This window comes from Saprolegnia parasitica (assembly GCF_000151545.1).
Source record: "Saprolegnia parasitica CBS 223.65 unplaced genomic scaffold supercont2.22, whole genome shotgun sequence".
Classification (NCBI taxonomy): Eukaryota; Oomycota; class Saprolegniomycetes; order Saprolegniales; family Saprolegniaceae; genus Saprolegnia; species Saprolegnia parasitica.
The window spans coordinates 217,584-236,832 of NW_012156416.1; the positions used below are offsets into that span (position 1 = coordinate 217,584).

The 19,249-nt window shown below is 54.3% G+C and overlaps 9 protein-coding genes across 9 annotated transcripts; 6 read left to right on the plus strand and 3 right to left on the minus strand.

Moving 5' to 3' along the window:
• Nucleotides 1–1,459: 1,459 nt before the first annotated feature.
• Nucleotides 1,460–2,407, plus strand: SPRG_06458 (RarD protein; the record flags this gene model as incomplete). Its single annotated transcript, XM_012345275.1, has 1 exon — nt 1,460–2,407. One exon carries the CDS (start codon nt 1,460–1,462, stop codon nt 2,405–2,407), a length of 948 nt encoding a protein of 315 aa, XP_012200665.1.
• A 1,427-nt stretch (nt 2,408–3,834) lies between these two features.
• Nucleotides 3,835–4,843, plus strand: SPRG_06459 (hypothetical protein; the record flags this gene model as incomplete). The annotated part of the gene is made up of 1 exon (XM_012345276.1): nt 3,835–4,843. One exon carries the CDS (start codon nt 3,835–3,837, stop codon nt 4,792–4,794), a length of 960 nt encoding a protein of 319 aa, XP_012200666.1. The 3' UTR covers nt 4,795–4,843.
• Nucleotides 4,844–6,044: 1,201 nt separating this feature from the next.
• On the plus strand, nt 6,045–7,054 carry SPRG_06460 (RarD protein). Its single transcript, XM_012345277.1, has one exon. The coding sequence runs from the start codon at nt 6,066–6,068 to the stop codon at nt 7,002–7,004; it is 939 nt and encodes a 312-aa protein (XP_012200667.1). The 5' UTR covers nt 6,045–6,065; the 3' UTR covers nt 7,005–7,054.
• Nucleotides 7,055–7,470: 416 nt separating this feature from the next.
• On the plus strand, nt 7,471–8,430 carry SPRG_06461 (hypothetical protein; the record flags this gene model as incomplete). Its single annotated transcript, XM_012345278.1, has 1 exon — nt 7,471–8,430. One exon carries the CDS (start codon nt 7,471–7,473, stop codon nt 8,428–8,430), a length of 960 nt encoding a protein of 319 aa, XP_012200668.1.
• A 1,134-nt stretch (nt 8,431–9,564) lies between these two features.
• SPRG_06462 (RarD protein) lies at nt 9,565–10,502 on the plus strand (the record flags this gene model as incomplete). The annotated part of the gene is made up of 2 exons (XM_012345279.1): nt 9,565–9,828; nt 9,858–10,502. The coding sequence occupies 2 exons, from the start codon at nt 9,565–9,567 to the stop codon at nt 10,500–10,502; spliced, it is 909 nt and encodes a 302-aa protein (XP_012200669.1).
• Nucleotides 10,503–10,862: 360 nt separating this feature from the next.
• On the minus strand, nt 10,863–11,836 carry SPRG_06463 (hypothetical protein; the record flags this gene model as incomplete). Its single annotated transcript, XM_012345280.1, has 2 exons — nt 10,863–10,959; nt 11,001–11,836. The coding sequence occupies 2 exons, from the start codon at nt 11,834–11,836 to the stop codon at nt 10,863–10,865; spliced, it is 933 nt and encodes a 310-aa protein (XP_012200670.1).
• A 1,124-nt stretch (nt 11,837–12,960) lies between these two features.
• Nucleotides 12,961–13,939, minus strand: SPRG_06464 (RarD protein). The gene has a single exon (XM_012345281.1). The coding sequence runs from the start codon at nt 13,932–13,934 to the stop codon at nt 13,005–13,007; it is 930 nt and encodes a 309-aa protein (XP_012200671.1). The 5' UTR covers nt 13,935–13,939; the 3' UTR covers nt 12,961–13,004.
• A 1,180-nt stretch (nt 13,940–15,119) lies between these two features.
• On the minus strand, nt 15,120–16,107 carry SPRG_06465 (RarD protein). The gene has a single exon (XM_012345282.1). The coding sequence runs from the start codon at nt 16,096–16,098 to the stop codon at nt 15,160–15,162; it is 939 nt and encodes a 312-aa protein (XP_012200672.1). The 5' UTR covers nt 16,099–16,107; the 3' UTR covers nt 15,120–15,159.
• Nucleotides 16,108–17,926: 1,819 nt separating this feature from the next.
• Nucleotides 17,927–18,838, plus strand: SPRG_06466 (hypothetical protein; the record flags this gene model as incomplete). The annotated part of the gene is made up of 1 exon (XM_012345283.1): nt 17,927–18,838. The coding sequence occupies one exon, from the start codon at nt 17,927–17,929 to the stop codon at nt 18,836–18,838; it is 912 nt and encodes a 303-aa protein (XP_012200673.1).
• Nucleotides 18,839–19,249: the final 411 nt, after the last annotated feature.

The following is a 19,249-nucleotide window of genomic DNA, read 5'->3' on the forward strand; positions in this document are numbered from 1 at the left end:
AGAACATCCTCATTGTCGGCGGTGGCGTCGTCACGATCGCACCGCTGCTCTTGTTTTCGTCGGCGGCCAAAAGTGTACCGCTGAGTCTTCTCGGTATTCTCGCGTACCTCTCGCCGTCGGTGCGGTTTGCGATTGGCGCACTCGTCTACCACGAATCGCTCACGCTCTTTCAGCTCATTGGTTTTGTCCTTGTATGGGCCGCGCTACTGCTGTACACACTCGACAGCTGCGTTGTGTCGGCCAACACCAAGACCGCCGAGGTCTCGTCCACCAATATCGAAGCTTCCGACTATGAAGTCGTGCTCACGCCCTCTGCTATCAACGACCGAGCCGATGGCGATGGCATCGACACCCGATTGTAGCGCCACAATAGAGAGATGGAAAATATATTTGTCATGCATGATAACCATTCCGCGCGTCAGTTTTGCCCCGCAGAAAGGTCCGTGGTCGTTGTTTTCGCAACGCAGCGGCGATTGGCATGTCGTCTCGGCACAAACGAGCCATCTTCTGCTTCGTTGCGAATTTGTCACTGCCGTGTGGGCGGTCTTTCAGCCGCTCGTCGACGCCCTCGAGCTCGAACTTCCCACGACGCTTTCCGCGCTCCTCTTCGAACCGCTGGTTACAGCCCAACGATACCGTCGGCGTGCAGTGGCCATGATGTGGCCGATCCTCCGCGCGTGCGTGCTCCACACCGTCTGGCTTGCCCGCAACGACCGAGTCTTTCGCCCCGAGGCGCCCCTTGTGACGCCTGAGGCAGCCGCCCAACGAGCCGCGTTCTTGACCAAGCTGCACCTCCAACACCTGCTGCTGAACACTCAAGCATTGTGCCTCTTCCAAATGATGGCAGCCCTGCGGCACGACGCATGGCTACGCGACAACTTTGATCCGGCATGTGCCGTTTACACGCCACGGCTCCCGCTCGGCTAAGCCTCTCGGCGGCCGGCTCGTCGTAGCACCTTGGAATCGATAGTCCACCACCATATCCAGTTCAGTGTAAATTATATCTAAATAGACTCACTTCAACGACAACAAACGAGCCAAAACGGTCAAAGCACTTTGAAACGGGTACAAGAGACAATGTGTCGTAATGTGGGCATATTGTCTGCGCGGCACACCATGCCGTATTCCCTTGTGGAAGAAGTGTCGTTTATAGAAAGGAACACACGTTATGCGACCGCTTCACGCAATCATGTGTTTGCGTGACCCTTTTCCGTCACGCAACGTAAAATTACGTGTAGAGTGCCACCCTAGCGTATGCAACCATGCACGCCGCGTCGTCTCGCACTACAGAGTCCAAGTTATTTATTCGCCGAACGTAGATCACCTTCGTCTGCGCCAAGCAGCACGGCCACCCACGTTTTGGTTGACGTTAGTGGCCGCGATAACGTGCTTCAAATCCTTCGTACAACTCGCCCATTCCATGTCATTTTCCGATTTCCATCCGCGCCATCGTCACAGTATGGAGCCCGGCATCGTGTACGCCTTTGCAGCGACCATCGTCTGGGGTCTCTACCCGCTCTACTGGAAGCAGCTCAGCGACGTGCCCAACATGCAGCTCGCCATGCACCGCATCGTGTGGTCGTTTGTCATTATCGCGGCGATTGTTTCGTGCAAGTGCGAGTGGCGCGCCTTCAAGGCCAGCATTGCGTCCTGGCAAATCCTTGGCATTTACGCTACGTCGAGCGTTCTCATCTTTTGCACGTGGTACCTCCTCGTGTGGGCCATCAACGAAGGGTACATCGTGCAGTCGAGCCTCGGCATGTTCATCACGCCGCTCCTCAACGTCCTCTTTGGTGTCGTTATCTTCAAGGAGACGCTCAACAAATGGCAGTGGACCTCTGTCGGCCTCGCTGTCTCTGGAGTTGTCGTGTGCGCCATTGCGTACGGCAAGTTTCCGTGGGTTGCGTTTGTGATGGCGCTCGTGTTTGCCTTGTACTCGCTCGTCAAGAAGAAGGCGCCGCTCAATGCGCTTTACGGCATGATGCTTGAGACGTCGATCCTCTTTCCGATTGCACTCGTCTATTTGGTCGTCATCGAGTGCGATGGTAGCGGCGCGTTTGGACACATGGGCACGAGCAAGGACTTGCTCATGGTCGGCGGCGGCTTTGTGACGATGCTGCCATTGCTCCTCTTCTCGGCCGCCGCGCAGCTCCTTCCGATGAGTCTTCTCGGTATCATTCAGTACATCCAGCCGACATTGCAGTTTCTGCTTGGCGTGTTGGTTTACGACGAGTCGCTCTCGACGCTCAAGCTTATCGGGTTCATTCTGGTCTGGATTGCCCTTGCCGTTTACACTTTCGACGCCATGGTGCGCACTCGACAAGCCTCCAGCAAGTTAGACGACAACGATGTGCTCGAGCCGTCGGAAGAGAGCAGCAGCAGAGCCTCGTTCAAACAAACGGTATAATGCAACGCCGTAAATGGTTGTGGCGTTACAGTGTCTTGGTTTTTGCTTTCAACCAGTTGATTGTCGCCGGCTTAAGGCGCCTGGGGTAGAAAGCTTGCCTCTCTTGTACAAGTGTTCGTTTCTTACAGTATGGAAACGAAGCCCGTGTTCTTGGGTAGCAGTGACGCTGCAGCCAGCGCACTAACGAGGAACCTTCACATTGGAAGACCGACCGAGAGGACTTGGCAACAGTCGATTGAAAGTGCTCAGCATTGCTATGCTTTCTATTCCAGCCAAAGAGCTCTAGTATATGAAGGGTAGTGGTCTGGGCCACGCTATCAAAGGAAGACTGAGGCGTTCGCCCGCAGGTGCACAGCGATAGTGACTGCATAGATGCTCGCATGAGCTCAGATTCTACTTGGCTCTTGTCGAGGGTCCCGTGCGACTGTCTACGCGCGACACTTCTAAGAAATCAAGCGGGGCCACGAGAATTTGAAGGAGCACGAATCATATCCAAGAGAGGGCCGTTGGAACGAACGGCCAAAAGAGAAGCGCATCTCTCCTTCCTCAGAGACAGCATTGTGACCCAGCGACAGTGCAAAGAACCATCGACGCTGCGAAATAGATGGGTTTCGGCAACTGGAACTCTATACAAGACACTTCGTAGCAAACGTGGCGTCCCATGGGACAGACCACGTCGGACCGTGACGCAGGGCTAGTTATCGATGTGGTATTACACATCGGAACAAGCCTGGCCACGAAGAATGTATTGGATCTAGATTTTACAAGTTTGAGTTCCAGTGGACTACATGTATACTGGTACCGATCATGCATCCTTGGAAATGCAAGTGTCCAGGACACTTCAGTGCAAAGTTGCAAAGACATGTTATCGTTGCACACCACCACCAAAATGGCTGCCTCGAGATGCAGCCAACTCGAAATCTGAAAGGAAGTGGGCACTTCTGGTGCGTCCTGGCTGGCTAAAGAGTTGATCGAGGACGCTGTCACGCGAGTGAGGGTTTGAAGGACTGCCAGCTCAGGCCATCAAGCGAACTTGCTGGAAAGCATCGATCGGGCGGTCGTCGCTGCGTAACAAAGGTGCAGGACATCCTTGCATTCCGTCGGCGTCGATTTTTACGTATGTGTGTCTCATCTATACAATTCGCGAGTAATATGCAGAAATTTATTATCAATCTAAACAGCACACGCTACGACGACGACGAGCGCAGCATCCGGTCACGCTAACATGGGCGCAGGTGCTGTCGAACCGGGTCTCCACCTTGTTGCAAGTTCGGACCAACAAAGATTTCGCGATCTTCCCAGCAATCAAGGGTGGGACACGCGCGGGCACCGTTCTCCCAAGGAATCGGACAGAGGTCCACAACTTACAATCGGGCCCCAACAATGATGCTACCAATTCGTTCATTTTCCGTTTTACCACGCACAACATGAGCATCGATCCTGGTGTTGTTTACGCGCTCGCTGCCTTTGTCACGTGGGGTCTCTACCCGCTCTACTGGAAGCAACTTTACGGTATTCCCGACCTCCAGCTCGCCATGCACCGGATCGTGTGGGCCTTTGTCGTCCTCGCCGGTATCCTTACGTACAAGCGGCAATGGACCGAGCTCAAGCGGGGTGTCTCGAGCTGGAAGGTGCTCGGCACGTACGCACTCTCGAGCGTCTTTATCTTTACCAATTGGTACCTCCTCGTGTGGGCCATCAACGCCGGCTACATTGTCGAGACGAGCCTCGGCGTCTTCATCAACCCGCTCATCAACGTCATTTTTGGCGTCCTTATCTTCAAGGAGACGCTGTATCTGTGGCAGTGGGTCTCGATCGGTTTCGCGTGCTCGGGTGTTGTCGTCGTCGCGGTGGCGTACGGCAAGCTCCCGTGGATTGCGCTCACGATGGCATTGACCTTTGCCCTCTACGGCTTGATCAAGAAGCAAGCGCCATTGAATGCACTCCACGGCATGGTGCTCGAGACCTCGATTCTCTTTCCGATCGCGCTCACGTACCTCATCGTCGTCGAGTGCCAGGGCTCGGGCGCGTTTGGCCATGTCGACGTCGTCACGGACGTCCTCCTCATTGGCGGCGGTGTCGTAACGGTGGTGCCACTCCTCTGGTTTTCGCTCGCGGCGCAGTTGATCCCGCTCAGTCTTCTTGGTGTGATGCAGTACATCCAGCCAACGCTGCAATTCCTCCTCGGCACGCTCGTGTACAACGAGCCGCTCTCGATGTTCAAGCTTGCGGGGTTTATCCTCGTGTGGGCGGCGCTGATCACGTATACGGTCGAGGGCTTTGTGCGCCGGTACAGTGACGTCAAGGTCGAACAAATAACCATGGTGCGAACCCCCGTGTCCGAAGCCAGCGACGTGCCCTTTGAGAACGCCGAGGACGCCGTGTGATCGCCGTCGCCGCCAAAATAAAAATATATAAATAATTGTTTGAATGTGACGTTCGTTTGCGTGGCGCGGTGCGATAACGCAGACATAGCGTCTGCGACGAGGCGCCACAAGGAATCAACCAAATATGTGCACTCCAGGCCCATGCGAAGGCAGCGACGACGACTCGAACAAGACCACGTCGTGATACGACTTCGTTGGACCTCGTCGATGCAGGGATGGCTACAGGATCCAGGAACGACGAGGCGAGGCAGGATATGCGACCTTGGCTCCGTGCGCGTGCCAGCCGCATGCTATGCGTGATCATTTGGGATCTTTCAATAGTAACAAATTGCCATCATTCGACCAGTCGTACTTATAGAATACACTCTGGAATGCACTTGCAGCGTGTGCCGAATAGTACTGTGTACTAGTATGTCATTCGATCGCGGGCCGGCGTGCGCCACCACGCGTTCTCCGAATTGGCTACTACTCGTACGAGACGCGTGCATACTGCGTGAATCATACAGCCCCCTTTGCTTGTCGATATATGGATCGCCGAGATGCAACCATGCGTTGGCGTCCATCGATTGCATGAACCATGACCTCGTTGGCCTTCATTTTGGAATCCTCCTTTCGCTTTCCGCACGTTCGCTAATGCATCACAGATTGGTGTCGTGTTTCGTATACCTCTGGCAGCTACCTCCTGCAAGATTCAAACGCATGGTGCTGCTGTGGAGCAATGGATGCTGCTTGCATCTCTCTCGCACGTTCTCGTGGCCAAGGAACAGGCTTTAAAGATGACCAAGACGACGGTTGGAAACCTTGGAAACAATCAACGATGGCATCGTACGCCATCCTTCCATGTCCATGCTAGTGTCCGATCGCGCTCCTTGAAGCTGCGCTGCGTCGCATCAGGCTCGGACCAAAATACTGATCAAACTACTGATCAAAACGCGCGAAATTGGCCAGGACGACGACACCATGCATCACATCCTTATTGACGACCGCGTGTATCATCCATCTGTCTACAGGTTATAATGCTGGTTGAATAGCAGGATGTCATGCAAACTGTTTTATTGGTCGTGAGATACTCGCGCTCGCTCCAACCTCCTTGATGGCCATCCCGCAGTAGCCAATCGCGGCAAAGGTTTCAGTCTCTGTCTCGCGGCTTCGCTCGGAACGCGTGCGATTACCAATCGCCCGCTGCGACACGCCAAAGGGTCCCTTTGCCACTCATCGTGTGCCGCAGAATGTGATGCCAGACTTGAATTCGCCGCCAGAACGACAGCAGCATGCAACCCGGCGTCGTCTACGCGCTCTCGGCCTTTATCACGTGGGGTCTCTACCCGCTCTACTGGAAGCAGCTCACGTCCGTGCCCGACATCCAGCTGGCCATGCACCGCATCGCGTGGTCGTTTGTCTTGCTTGCGATCATCTTGAGCGTCAAGCAGCAATGGATCGCGTTCAAGCGCGGCATCTCGAGCTGGAAGGTCCTCGGCACATACGCACTCTCGAGTGTCTTTATCTTTACCAATTGGTATATTCTCGTGTGGGCCATCAACGCCGGCTACATCGTCGAGACGAGCCTCGGCCTCTTCATCAACCCGCTCATCAACGTGCTGTTTGGCGTCGTCATCTTCAAGGAGACGCTCAGCAAGTGGCAGTGGGCCGCGATCGGGCTCGCCTTTAGCGGCGTTGTTGTTGTCGCAGTTGCGTACGGCAAGTTTCCGTGGGTCGCATTTACGACCGCGATTACCTTTGCACTCTACGGTTTGATCAAGAAGCAAGCGCCGCTCAACCCGCTCCATGGCATGATGCTCGAGACGTCCATTTTGTTTCCTATCGCCGTCATGTACTTGGTGTACGCCGAGAGCCAAGGCATTGGCGCCTTCTTGCACGTCAGCGTCGGCCGCAACGCGCTCCTCATTGGCGGCGGTGTTGTCACCGTCGTGCCATTGCTCCTCTTCTCGGCTGCGGCGCAGCTCATTCCATTGAGTCTACTCGGGATCTTGCAGTACATTGCACCGAGTTTGCAATTCCTTCTCGGTACGCTGGTGTATGATGAACCGCTCTCGATGTTCAAGCTCGTGGGCTTCATCCTTGTCTGGACCGCGCTCGCACTGTACACGGCCGAGGGTTTTTTGTGCCACCAAACGCCCAAGGAAGTGATCGTTGCCGTGCCAACGCCCACGGGCTCGGACGAGAGCTCGGTCGTATTTGAGCAAGTATAGCATAGACACATAACTTTAAATAACTAGGAAAAATATGATATTGAAGAAACAAAAATGGTTGATCAATGCGTCGTCCCACTCTGCGTGGACGATGCAGTTGCAGCACGGCGCGATAATATAACACCTCCACCAAACAATTGTGCGCTGTGCTCCAATATTCAGATACGATATTTATCGATATTTTTCATTAAAAATTTCACGGGAATGTGAGGGGGCACAACCGGGACCAGAGATATACCATCGCGTGCAGTGCGTCAAATATCCCCCTGTCATTGTATTACTCGACAAAAAGTATCACAGAGATGGCTGGTGATCATGCAGGAACCTCTCGCATCTTCCGACGTTGGATGCCACATCACACCCCGGGACGAAGGCGTTGGTTGCTGGTCCCAGGCCACCATCACTGACCGTCATTTTTCGCGTTCCCAACAGTACGTAGTTCCCACAACTCAATTATCTGATTGACATGCAAGTCGGTATTCTCTATGCGATCGTGGCGTTCATTGCGTGGGGACTCTACCCGCCGTACTGGAAGCAGCTCCACATGGTACCCGACCTCCAGCTCGCCTTTCACCGCATTGTGTGGGCCTGCGCCATCCTCGGCACGCATGTCCTCATCAAGGGCGAGGCCCGCGCGTTTCTCACTGGCATCACGAGCTGGCGACTCGTGCTAACGTTTGTCTTGTCGAGCGCACTCATCTTTGCCAACTGGTACCTCCTTGTCTTGGCCGTCAACGCGGGCTTCATCGTCGAGGCCGCCCTCGGACTCTTCATCAACCCAATGTTCAGCGTCGTCTTTGGCGTGCTTGTGTTCCATGAGCGCCTGCGCCGATGGCAGTGGGTCGCCGTCGGCTTGGCGCTCGCCGGCGTCGTAGTCTGCGCTGTCGGCTACGGCAAGGTCCCGTACATTGCGCTGAGCATGGCCATTTCGTTTGCGATCTATGGCGTCATCAAGAAGAAGACGACGATGCTGGCGCGGCACGGCATGCTGCTCGAAACGCTGCTCGTGTGTCCGTTTGCGCTTACGTACTTGGTGTACGCGGAGTACACAGGGATTGGCGCCTTCTTGCATGGATCGCCGACAACCAGTGTGCTCTTGGTGGGCGGCGGCGTCGTAACGATCGTGCCGTTGCTCTTGTTTTCGATGGCGGCGCAGCTGATTCCGCTGAGTCTCCTTGGAATTCTGCAGTACATTGCGCCGACAATGCAGTTTCTCTTTGGCGTCTTGGTGTACGACGAGCCACTCACGACGCTCAAGCTGACTGGATTTGTGCTTGTGTGGGCTGCGCTCGCCGTGTACTCGGCCGAAGGTCTCTGGCAGCGCACGCCTAAGATGCCGGTGGTAGTCGATACGACGCTGGTCGAAGAGAACGATGAAGACGGTACGGCCGAGTACAAGGACGCGGCGCCGCTCTCGCCGGTCTAATAGTTGATATAACGATTATGTAGCGAGTGTCCGTAATAGCATTTCGAATCTGGCGCTGCTACGTGTGGCTGGATTCGATGGACAGCAGGCCACGGCAACGAACGGACGGCTGTCGTGGATCGGACAAACATCAAGTAGCTTTTGACAATTGTGCCAATCATGCATCGCAGCTAAAAATAGCTGACCAATGCAATGCGAGATTATAGTATCTTGCAAGAACAGAGCTGAAGACGACTGGAACAACGAACGCTGCACGGTCTCGGCAAGTCGACAGTGGTCCTCAAGCACGTCTCTACGAAAAGAGAAAACGCTGCGATGCGTCCACCAAGTCAACGTGCACTCGTCTCACGTTGTCGTCGTCGGAAGCTGGTCGTGCTCAACGTAAGTGGGTTCAGCAACAAGTTGCCTCGTCACCTCGAAAGGCATGCAGTGTTCATGTCGGAGAAGTGTTCTACCCTAGTCGATTCAATGCGACATTGGAGCTAGTCTAGGAGCTCTTTTCAACATCCTTGGTGAGCTTGGTGAGCGGATCGTCCTGCCACAAGCCAAGCTCGAGATAAAGGGCAAAGGGCAAATGTCGTTTTTGCGAGGTGTGGAAACTAACTCACTTTGTGCGCGCAAGGTTGAACGATCCAGCAACGTTTTTGTTTGCGACATTCGTTTTGTTGCGTTGGGCTGTCGAAGAAAGGAACATTGAAATTCCACGATCAGCTTGGCACTCCTCGTGTTCGAAGCGGGATCGGTACGATCCGCGCGTGGACCAATCGCAGCCCATGTTGGACGGACTACGATGATATCATGGGCGCAGCCTTCCATCGACTGCTCTTTGATCTCAGTGGTTTTCAATAAATGCCCGTCGACGGTCACATCAAAGGAACATCAAACCGATACGGCGGCGAGACGCGATCCTCAGCTACAGTAGTAGGTATGTTCAACGGGTCCTCGGGCCAGCTCTCATCAGCGTCCAAGGCCAACGTAACAGATGTTGTTGCCTTCATCCACGATTCTGTGAACACCGGTTGAAGTACGTTCGTGTCGCCAGCGCCAATTTGATTGTCTCCTTCCTGCGATGCAAGCCATTTCGGTGGTTTCGAGAGCATCGCTGCAAGATCCATTTTTCGTTCATTACCATCCATGAACACTGGAATCCTCTACTGCGTCACAGCCTACGTCGTCTGGGGCGTCTTGCCCATCTACTGGAAGCAGCTCGAGGCCGTGCCCGCCGACCAGCTCGCGCTCCACCGCATTGTCTGGTCGTTTGTGTTTCTCTTGATCGTGCTCGCGATCAAGGGCGAGTTCACCGCCTTGCGACAAGAGGCCCGCGGCTGGCGCGTCTTTGCCGTCTACACCATCTCGAGTGTTGTCATCCTCGCCAACTGGATGACGTATATCTGGGCCGTCAACGCCGGCTACATTGTGCAGACGAGCCTCGGCACTTTATCACGCCGCTCATCAACGTCATCATCGGCGTCGTCGTCTTCAAGGAAAAGCTCCGGCTCTGGCAGTGGCTCGCGATCGGCGCGGCCTTTGCCGGTGTCTTGGTCGTTGCGATTGCGTACGGCAAGTTTCCGTGGGTCGCTCTCACCCTCGCGATTTCCTTCTCGATCTACGGCGTCGTCAAGAAACAAGCGCCACTCAACGCCCTCCACGGCATGACGGTCGAGACGGGCATCCTCTTTGTGCCCGCCGTCATCTACCTCTCCGTCGTCCAAGCCAAAGGTGACGGCGCCTTCTTGCACGTCAGCACGACCGACAACATCTTGATCGTTGGCGCGGGGATCGTGACCGTGGTGCCGCTCTTGATGTACGCGTCGGCGGCGCAGAAGATCCCGTTCAGCCTCCTCGGTATGCTGCAGTACATTGCGCCGAGCCTCATGTTCATCATGGGCGTCGCCGTCTACAACGAGGCGTTCTCGCTCGTGAAGCTCATTGGGTTCATTCTCGTGTGGGTCGCGCTCGCCGTCTACTCGGTCGAGGGCTTTGTGTTTCAAAAACAACAGCAGCAACAAGTGGTCAAGCCGGCGGCTGTCGCGTCGCCGCGGGGCGATGAGGCCGCTTATGAGCGCGTCTAACTTACATGAATACAGTTTGATACGAGCAATAGTTGTGTTGCACTAGAATGTGTCACCAACGGCCATTTCAGCGGTGCCCCTCTAGCCCCTCTCAGTATATTTTCGGAGAGATGGCTTAGAGTACGATGGACCTTGAACTCCTCTTAGTATATTCTCTGAGAAGGCATAGAGTACCGTGGACTGCTTATCTTGAAACAACGCGCGCCTACCCAGACGCGACTAGACCACACATTCCGTCGAGAGAGCTATGTGCCGGCTCATCACGCGTTTATAGACACTCCAATTTGGTACACCAACAATGGAAATTGTACAATTCTCTCTATATTTCAACACACTTTACACCAAAGCGACGTGCTCCGTCTACACACTCTTGTACGGGGTCTCGGTCGCCTCGGCGCGCGGCGTCTCGACGGCGACCACCACCGCAACCGGCACATCGGCGGCGTCGTCCTTGTCGCTCGATGGTTTTTCTGGTTCCAAATGCCCTCGGCCGTATACAAGGCGAGCGCGACCCAGACAAGGATGAAGCCGATGAGCTTGGTCGTCGAGAACGGTTCGTGGTAGACGAGGACGCCAAGGAGGAAGACAAGACTCGGCGAGATGTATTGGAGCATGCCGAGCACGTTGAACTGGATTCGTTGCGCCGCCGAGGCAAACAGGAGGAGCGGGATCACGGTCACGATACCACCGCCAATGAGCATCAAGGTCGACTTGGTATCGACATGGCCGAACGCGCCGGTGCCGTTGCACTCGACGACAATCAAATAGATGAGCGACGGAATGAGCATGATCGCAGTCTCGAGCATGAGGCCGTTGAGCGAGTTGAGCGGCGCCATCTTCTTGATGCAGCCGTAGATCGAGAAGGACCCCGCGAGCGTCATCGCAACCCACGGAAACTTGGCGTACGCGATCGCGACGACGAGGAGACCACTGGCAGCAATGACGATCGAGACCCACTGCCACGTGCGCAGCTTTTCCTTGAAGACGAGAACGCTCAGAATGACCGTGAGGATCGGCGTCAGAAAATACCCAAGACTTGTTTCGACCACGTAGCCGGCGTTGATGGCCCAGACGTACGTCATCCAGTTGGTCAAGATGAAGATGCTCGAGAGCGTGTAGGTGATGAGGATCTTGCGGTTCGCGACTTCGGTGCGGAACGTCGTCCACTGGCCCGTGAAGCACATGATGAGCGCGAGGAAGACAAAGGACCACACGATGCGGTGAAGCGCGAGCTGGACGGCCGAGATCGCCTCGAGCTCCTTCCAGTAGAGCGGGAAGAGGCCCCAGATGACAAAGCATGTTGTGGCATACAAAATGCCCACGTTGATGGCCATGTTGCTGTCCCGAGGCAAATGAAAAAGTGAGCAGTTCACGTCAGCATGCTTGCAGGTGCACGACAGCTGGCGTCTTTACGGACACGCCGGTGGGACTTGACTGGACGGCGCGCGGGGGTGTGATCGTTGGAGTGGCTCAATCCATTACGGAAGGTTTATCCGCCAATCCGAGGCTTGGCTGTACCACACATCTGGAGCGTATCGCAGCACCCGTCTGCAAACGTGTGGTAGAGGATTACTATCTGGACGCCGAAGTCGGATGGAAGCTTGCGACACATCGAGCGATGAGGCTAACCGGGAGGATCGCGGTGAGGCGAGCCAATGGCGCCACGTCTCCTGACCACGTGAAACAGCCATCTGCTTGGGGGATGCCACGTCATGGAAAAATAGGATCGTGATGCGTGTACCTTTTTTCTGGATTGTGCCAACGAATTCAAGGCCGCTACTGGTAATATACTCGTGTTGCGAAAACATCCATTGAAATGCTATCATAAATTGGAACCGATTGTCGTCGGGTTCGGTTGCTTGAATTAGCCGCATCGGGACTGCTCGTAGATCCGATCATGGATGGTCATGTGAATTTGGTGTTGATGTCTTTGATCAACATAACATGACCGCCAGCTACAGCTGAAACCTGCGTAGACGCAGTTGCCCCGCGAGGGCTGGGCAGCGTGTCGACTGTCAACAGCGGGGGCATAAAAGGGTATGCATTGTTTTTACACGATCATGGACACAGCATAGACACAAATGTCCACTCGAGTACATTATATTGAACCAGATGTGTGGACCCAACCTTCAACCGGTCCGCTGGAAGTCCACTCTTGCATGCAAGGTACACTATTTCGCTGCAAAAATACGAATTGCACCAGTGATGGTTTGTACGCACCGCATCTCGAGCCACGCGTGCATCCAGCCACACGATCCTTACCAGCTCCCTTTGCCAAAATCAAAACGAATTGAAACAAGCAACTCCCTTGCAACGAGTACTACATGTAATACGCAAATCGTGCTGTCTAATAGTGTATACCATTGTTTTCGACCCGTTTATGGCTTTGCTCGCTTCTATTTCACAACATTCTACCACATCTCCATGCCGCCACGGAGTCGCGTCGATTTCAAAGTTGACTTGTATATAATGCAACCATAAATTGTGTTCATATCTCGATACCTATACGCGCTCAAACGGCGTGACGTCTTCGCGCGGCGTCTGGACAATCGCGGCTTCCTTGGGGTGGTTTTTATAGTAGACAAACTCCTCGACCGAGTACATGGCGACAGCGATCCAGACCAGGATAAAGCCAATGAGCTTGGTCATCGAGAACGGCTCGTTGTACAAGACGACGCCAATCACAAACATGACGCTGGGAAAAATGTACTGCAGCATACCGAGGAGGCTGATCGAGATGCGCTGGGCGGCCGATGCAAACAGGAGGAGCGGGATGATGGTGCAGACGCCGCAGCCGACGAGGAGAAAATTGTCGACGACCGAGACGCGACCCAACGCACCCGTGCCTTGGATCTCGAGCACGACAAGGTACACGATCGCGGGCGGGAACAAGATGGCTGTTTCAAGCGTGAGGCCGTAGAGCGCATTGAGCGGCGCTTGTTTCTTGGCGACGCTGTAGATGGAAAACGTGATCGCGAGCGAGAGGGCAACCCACGGAAATGTGCCATTGTCAATCGCACAAATGAGGACACCGCTCGTCGCCAGGGCGATGGAGATCCACTGCCAGACACGCGGTCGTTCCTTGAAGAGAGCGACGCCGAAGAGAACGTTGAAGAGCGGCGTGATGAAGTACCCGAGGCTCGTTTCGACAATGAAGCCGGCGTTGACGGCCCAAATGTCGAGGGCCCAGTTGGCAAACACAAAGATACTCGCGATCGTGTAGATGAAGAAGATGCGCGACCCACGGGCGTGCGCCCGAAAGTCGGCCCATCGACCAGTGCCGAGCAAAATGAGGACGAGGATCAAAAGCGACCAGACGATGCGGTGCAGTGCGAGCTGGACGGCCGGAATCGACTCGACTTGCTTCCAATAGATGGGCATAAAGCCCCAGAAGAGAAACGCGAGCACGCCGTGGAGGATCCCTGTGCGCATGGTGGATACAATTGAAAAGTGAGTGCGTGGGTGCGGTCGTTTATGTAGGGGTAGGGTGCAAAACCACTGGTGATTGCGTACCAGGGCCAAAAAAGGCCATGCCCATTCGCATAAACAGGCACACGAGACTATAAATGCGCACTGCGTGTCGCTGTGTACCTGCAGGCAAAGCAACGATGGCGGCCCGCAAGCGCGGCCATCCAAGACGCAAGGCAAGGCGGTCGCGGCCATGGCCAAGGCGTGGCCACCTGGTGTGCAACCGAGACACGACGAGGTCTCGTCCCACAGTCTCAAGCGGGTGCAAACACATGCCCGCAAGTCCAACTTCAAGGGCACGATTGGTATCGTGGGTAGCATTTATTAGTTGACGTCGGCCAGCCGTTCATTCGATTGCTGCGAAATCGAGCACTTGGTCGACGCTGCACATGCTGCATCAAGGTATGTACTAGCACTGTACATTGTAATGTTGACCATCGCTCTGCAACGCACCGAGGAACACCACGGGAATTCATCTCTGGTGCAGCATGAGCTGGACGAAAATGAACTGCATATTGATGCTGAACGCTTGCACAATCATGTGCTGGCGTCAGAGCTCGATCGGGACGCATCTTGAATAGCCTGAGCAATGAATTCGCTGGGAAGAACCGAATTAACGATATAGTGCTTGCGTTTTCCTCTGTCGGAAAAGGAGTGTACACAGTCGCTCATATATATCCCACACACAGGGATAGTGGTCCCATGCAACATGTATGATGCGTGCAAGAGTTGCAAAGCGGAGACGGTAAAGGTTTCGTGTTGGGTACTCTCGTCGTGTACATTCTTTGAAACGGCAAGCATTAGGACCGAGTCGAGTTGTAGTAAGTGCTGAGATGGTACCGGGTCCCTGTGCGCTGGGAGTCTCTCTTAGCAAGGGAGCGTGTGCGCCGCATCGATTGTCGAACGAGCGAGCAAATACAAGGGCTAGGGTCTGAAAGGCAAGGTAGACTTGAATTGTTTGATAACATCGCAATTCTAGTGCCAGGCAATATGCCGCCCCGGTGTGTGAGGTGTCAGACATTCCATCGACCTGGATAGCACGTTGACTACCGCGCTGCCGTTCGCCCATCGCGACATTGCAAAGTACCTTGGTCGGAGGCCCGCCGATTCTCCGCAACTAACCAATGCCAAAGAAAACGAAATTTAGATCAATTGTACAATATTTATATTCATTTCCAATGCAAGCAAGTTAAACACGCTCATAGGCGGCCTCATCGCCCCGTGGCGACGCGACAGCCGCCGGCTTGGCCACTTGTTGCTGCTGTTGTTTTTGAAACACAAAGCCCTCGACCGAGTAGACGGCGAGCGCGACCCACACGAGGATGAACCCAATGAGCTTCACGAGCGAGAACGCCTCGTTGTAGACGGCGACGCCCATGATGAACATGAGGCTCGGCGCAATGTACTGCAGCATACCGAGGAGGCTGAACGGGATCTTCTGCGCCGCCGACGCGTACATCAAGAGCGGCACCACGGTCACGATCCCCGCGCCAACGATCAAGATGTTGTCGGTCGTGCTGACGTGCAAGAAGGCGCCGTCACCTTTGGCTTGGACGACGGAGAGGTAGATGACGGCGGGCACAAAGAGGATGCCCGTCTCGACCGTCATGCCGTGGAGGGCGTTGAGTGGCGCTTGTTTCTTGACGACGCCGTAGATCGAGAAGGAAATCGCGAGGGTGAGAGCGACCCACGGAAACTTGCCGTACGCAATCGCAACGACCAAGACACCGGCAAAGGCCGCGCCGATCGCGAGCCACTGCCAGAGCCGGAGCTTTTCCTTGAAGACGACGACGCCGATGATGACGTTGATGAGCGGCGTGATAAAGTAGCCGAGGCTCGTCTGCACAATGTAGCCGGCGTTGACGGCCCAGATATACGTCATCCAGTTGGCGAGGATGACAACACTCGAGATGGTGTAGACGGCAAAGACGCGCCAGCCGCGGGCCTCTTGTCGCAAGGCGGTGAACTCGCCCTTGATCGCGAGCACGATCAAGAGAAACACAAACGACCAGACAATGCGGTGGAGCGCGAGCTGGTCGGCGGGCACGGCCTCGAGCTGCTTCCAGTAGATGGGCAAGACGCCCCAGACAACGTAGGCTGTGACGCAGTAGAGGATTCCGGTGTTCATGACAGCACGCCAAATGAATAATGAAGACACGATTGGAGTATCTCTTGATTTCGCGTAGAAATTCTGGAAACCACCATGGGTGATTGTGCATTCAAGACTACTGTACCAACCACGGCTGGCGACACGAACCTACTGCAACCCTCTGTCTGTAGGGGTGGATTTCGTACCGTACGTGGGCGACACATGTTTTTGTTGTCGATTTGGAGTTGAGAACGAGGTTGTGCCAAGCATTCTTGTGGAGAGGTGCTTGAGCTGACAGACATCAAGAGTTCACGACGAATCCGACGAGTGACACGAGGTGGCGCACCCCCTGCCATGACGACCCTCTACTCGCACTAGATTTGACTGTGTGTTTGCTAAGGTTCTTTCAACATGAAACATGCATTATGTATAGCGTTATCTCTTCTCAATCACACCTTTCCCAACGTCTGTTTATGATTCACACCTCATGTACAAGTGCACACTCATATTTTCTCACTGGTTACATCGCGATGTCCATGTCACATGCTATGGTGGCCAACAAGAGACGACAGCACCGTGGCACGGGACACACATTCTGTTTTGCTCTGCGATCTTTCTCCATGTTCGAGATTGCAACTACCTAGCAGTACCCTCCCTAGCCACGCGAAATGCTCGCTCGGTGGTCATGCAAACGTCAGGCGATATGCCTCGGTGCCATGCCCGATGTGCCAGTTTTCCTACGGGTAGGGGCCCATTCGTGATACTAGAGAAATGTAAGCGTCCATAGCAAAAAATGTGAGGACCTTCACTGACTGCAAACGTGGAACGAGTGGTTGGTGCATGAAGGGAGTCGAAGCCAACGGATCTCCACGAGACGACGGACTTGATCCGATGAGGAACCTCAGAGATGCCGCGTGAACGATTATTGGATGAGACAGCATGCATCCACGCACCGCAACCGTGCGCAACGGTCTTCGTTTCACCCCTAGCCCCACCATATGTGTCTTCACGGCAATCGCAATGATACCTAACCCTAGAAGTCCCATTTGACCGGGATTGGGACTTCCGGCAGCGTTATTATGCAGAAAGAGCGCGTCAAGTTCCTCTTCCGATACGCTAATGCACTCATTGTCAAGGCTGTTATCAGGTTCGGACCAGAAAAACGAATCCATATTCAGTTTGATTGTGCTTGGCATACGACACGAGTAAGGCTAAAGCCATCCTCCAAGAGACCAGAGGGGGCCTCATTTACCTCTGAAATCCAATCTGCAACGAGATATCAAATAATACAGTACAGATGCAGTATCCACCATCATTCTCGATGTGTGATGTTGGTCAAAGTGAGGCAATCATTGATTGCCTCACTTTACGCATTACAATGATGCTAGTAGTAGGTTTAAACAAAGTAAAAACGATCTAGCATATAATTTTATTTCAGTAATAGTCCAAGCTCTCTTTCTTTAGGAGCACCATCGTGACGGCCACATGATGAATGAAAGCACTTCTATCGTCCCGACGTTGTCCATTGACACGCATCAACGCGTGTAATATTCCGCCAACATTGCAGAATGTACGCAGCCCACACAAATCACAATCGCACACCGTCCATATAGAAATACGATTCTTTTATGATGTAGTTTTGGCGGACGTATTTTATATTGCATGGCTGTGCACCACAGGCCTGTAAAATATGTATTTGTCGCAGTCAGCGATCTTTGCCGTCGCTCGAGCATCCGGCTGTCGGGGAAAACAACAACCGGATAGGTATTCACAACGACATTAGCTTGTCACTTTTCAACTACATCTCCAAGATGCAAACCGGAATTCTGTACGGCGCAACGGCATACGTCATTTGGGGCGTCTCCCCATGTACTGGAAGCAGCTCGACGCCGTGCCAGCGATCCAGCTCGCGCTCCATCGCATTGCGTGGTCGTTTCTCATCCTCCTCTTCATCCTCGCGGTCAAGGGCGATTTCAAGGCCTTTCGCGCCGCGGCCCGCGGCTGGCGTGTCTTTGCCATCTACACGATCGCAAGCGTTGCGATCCTATGCAACTGGGTCATGTACATTTGGGCTGTCAACGCCGGCTACGTCCTCGAGACGAGCCTCGGGTACTTTATCACGCCGCTCGTCAACGTCCTTGTCGGCGTCCTCGTCTTCAAAGAGAAGCTCCGTCTCTGGCAGTGGCTCGCGATGGGCTTTGCTTTTTCTGGTGTCCTCGTCATAGCGATCGCGTATGCTACGTTTCCGTGGATCGCGCTAACGCTCGGTTGCACGTTCTCCATTTACAGCGTCGCCAAGAAGCAAGCGCCGCTGAGTGCGCTCCACGGCTTGACGGTCGAGACAGGCATCCTCTTTGTGCCTGCCGTCATCTACCTCTCGGTGGCCGAGGCCATGGGCAACGGCGGCTTTCTGCATGTGAGCACAACCGCCAACCTCATGCTTGTCGGCGCGGGCGTTGTGACGGTGATCCCAATGGTGTTGTTTGCGTCCGCGGCACAGCGAATCCCACTGAGTCTTCTCGGCGTACTGCACTACATCGGCCCGAGCCTCATGTTTGTTTTGGGCATCGCTGTCTACCACGAAGCCTTCTCGACGGCCAAGCTCATCGGCTTCATCCTGGTTTGGACGGGTCTTGCGGTGTACACGGTCGAAGGTCTCGTGCACCAGAGAGGAACCAAGCGAGCCCACGTTCTGTCACCCGTCGTCCAAACGACCGAAGAGATTTCTTCTACCAAAGACGAACCGACGATCGATGCGACGCCGTTCACGCGCGTCTAGACGAGTCCTCGCGATTGCGCACAGGCGCTTCCAAAAAAGAAAAAGGGCGGCGTGTACTTGGTAGAAATGAAAACCTTTTACTTTAGAATCCATCGCGCGTGTTAACAATATCCGGACAACTCGTTGTTTGCAAAATGGGTTTTCGTAATTTGTGCGCAACACTCGCGGGCCTACACGGGGAAACGGAGTTGATTCAGGGTACTTGACCAGTGGAGTCCGCTGCGCTACGAAAAACTCTCTCTCTCTACGGTTCCTACGCCGATGTCGATGGCGTGAGTCTGCTGCTGGTTTGGCGCTTACCACGCAGGTGGTACATGACTGTCGGTGACGTTGAAGTGAGTCTATTTAGATATAATTTACACTGAACTGGTGGTGGACTATCGATTCCAAGGTGCTACGACGAGCCGGCCG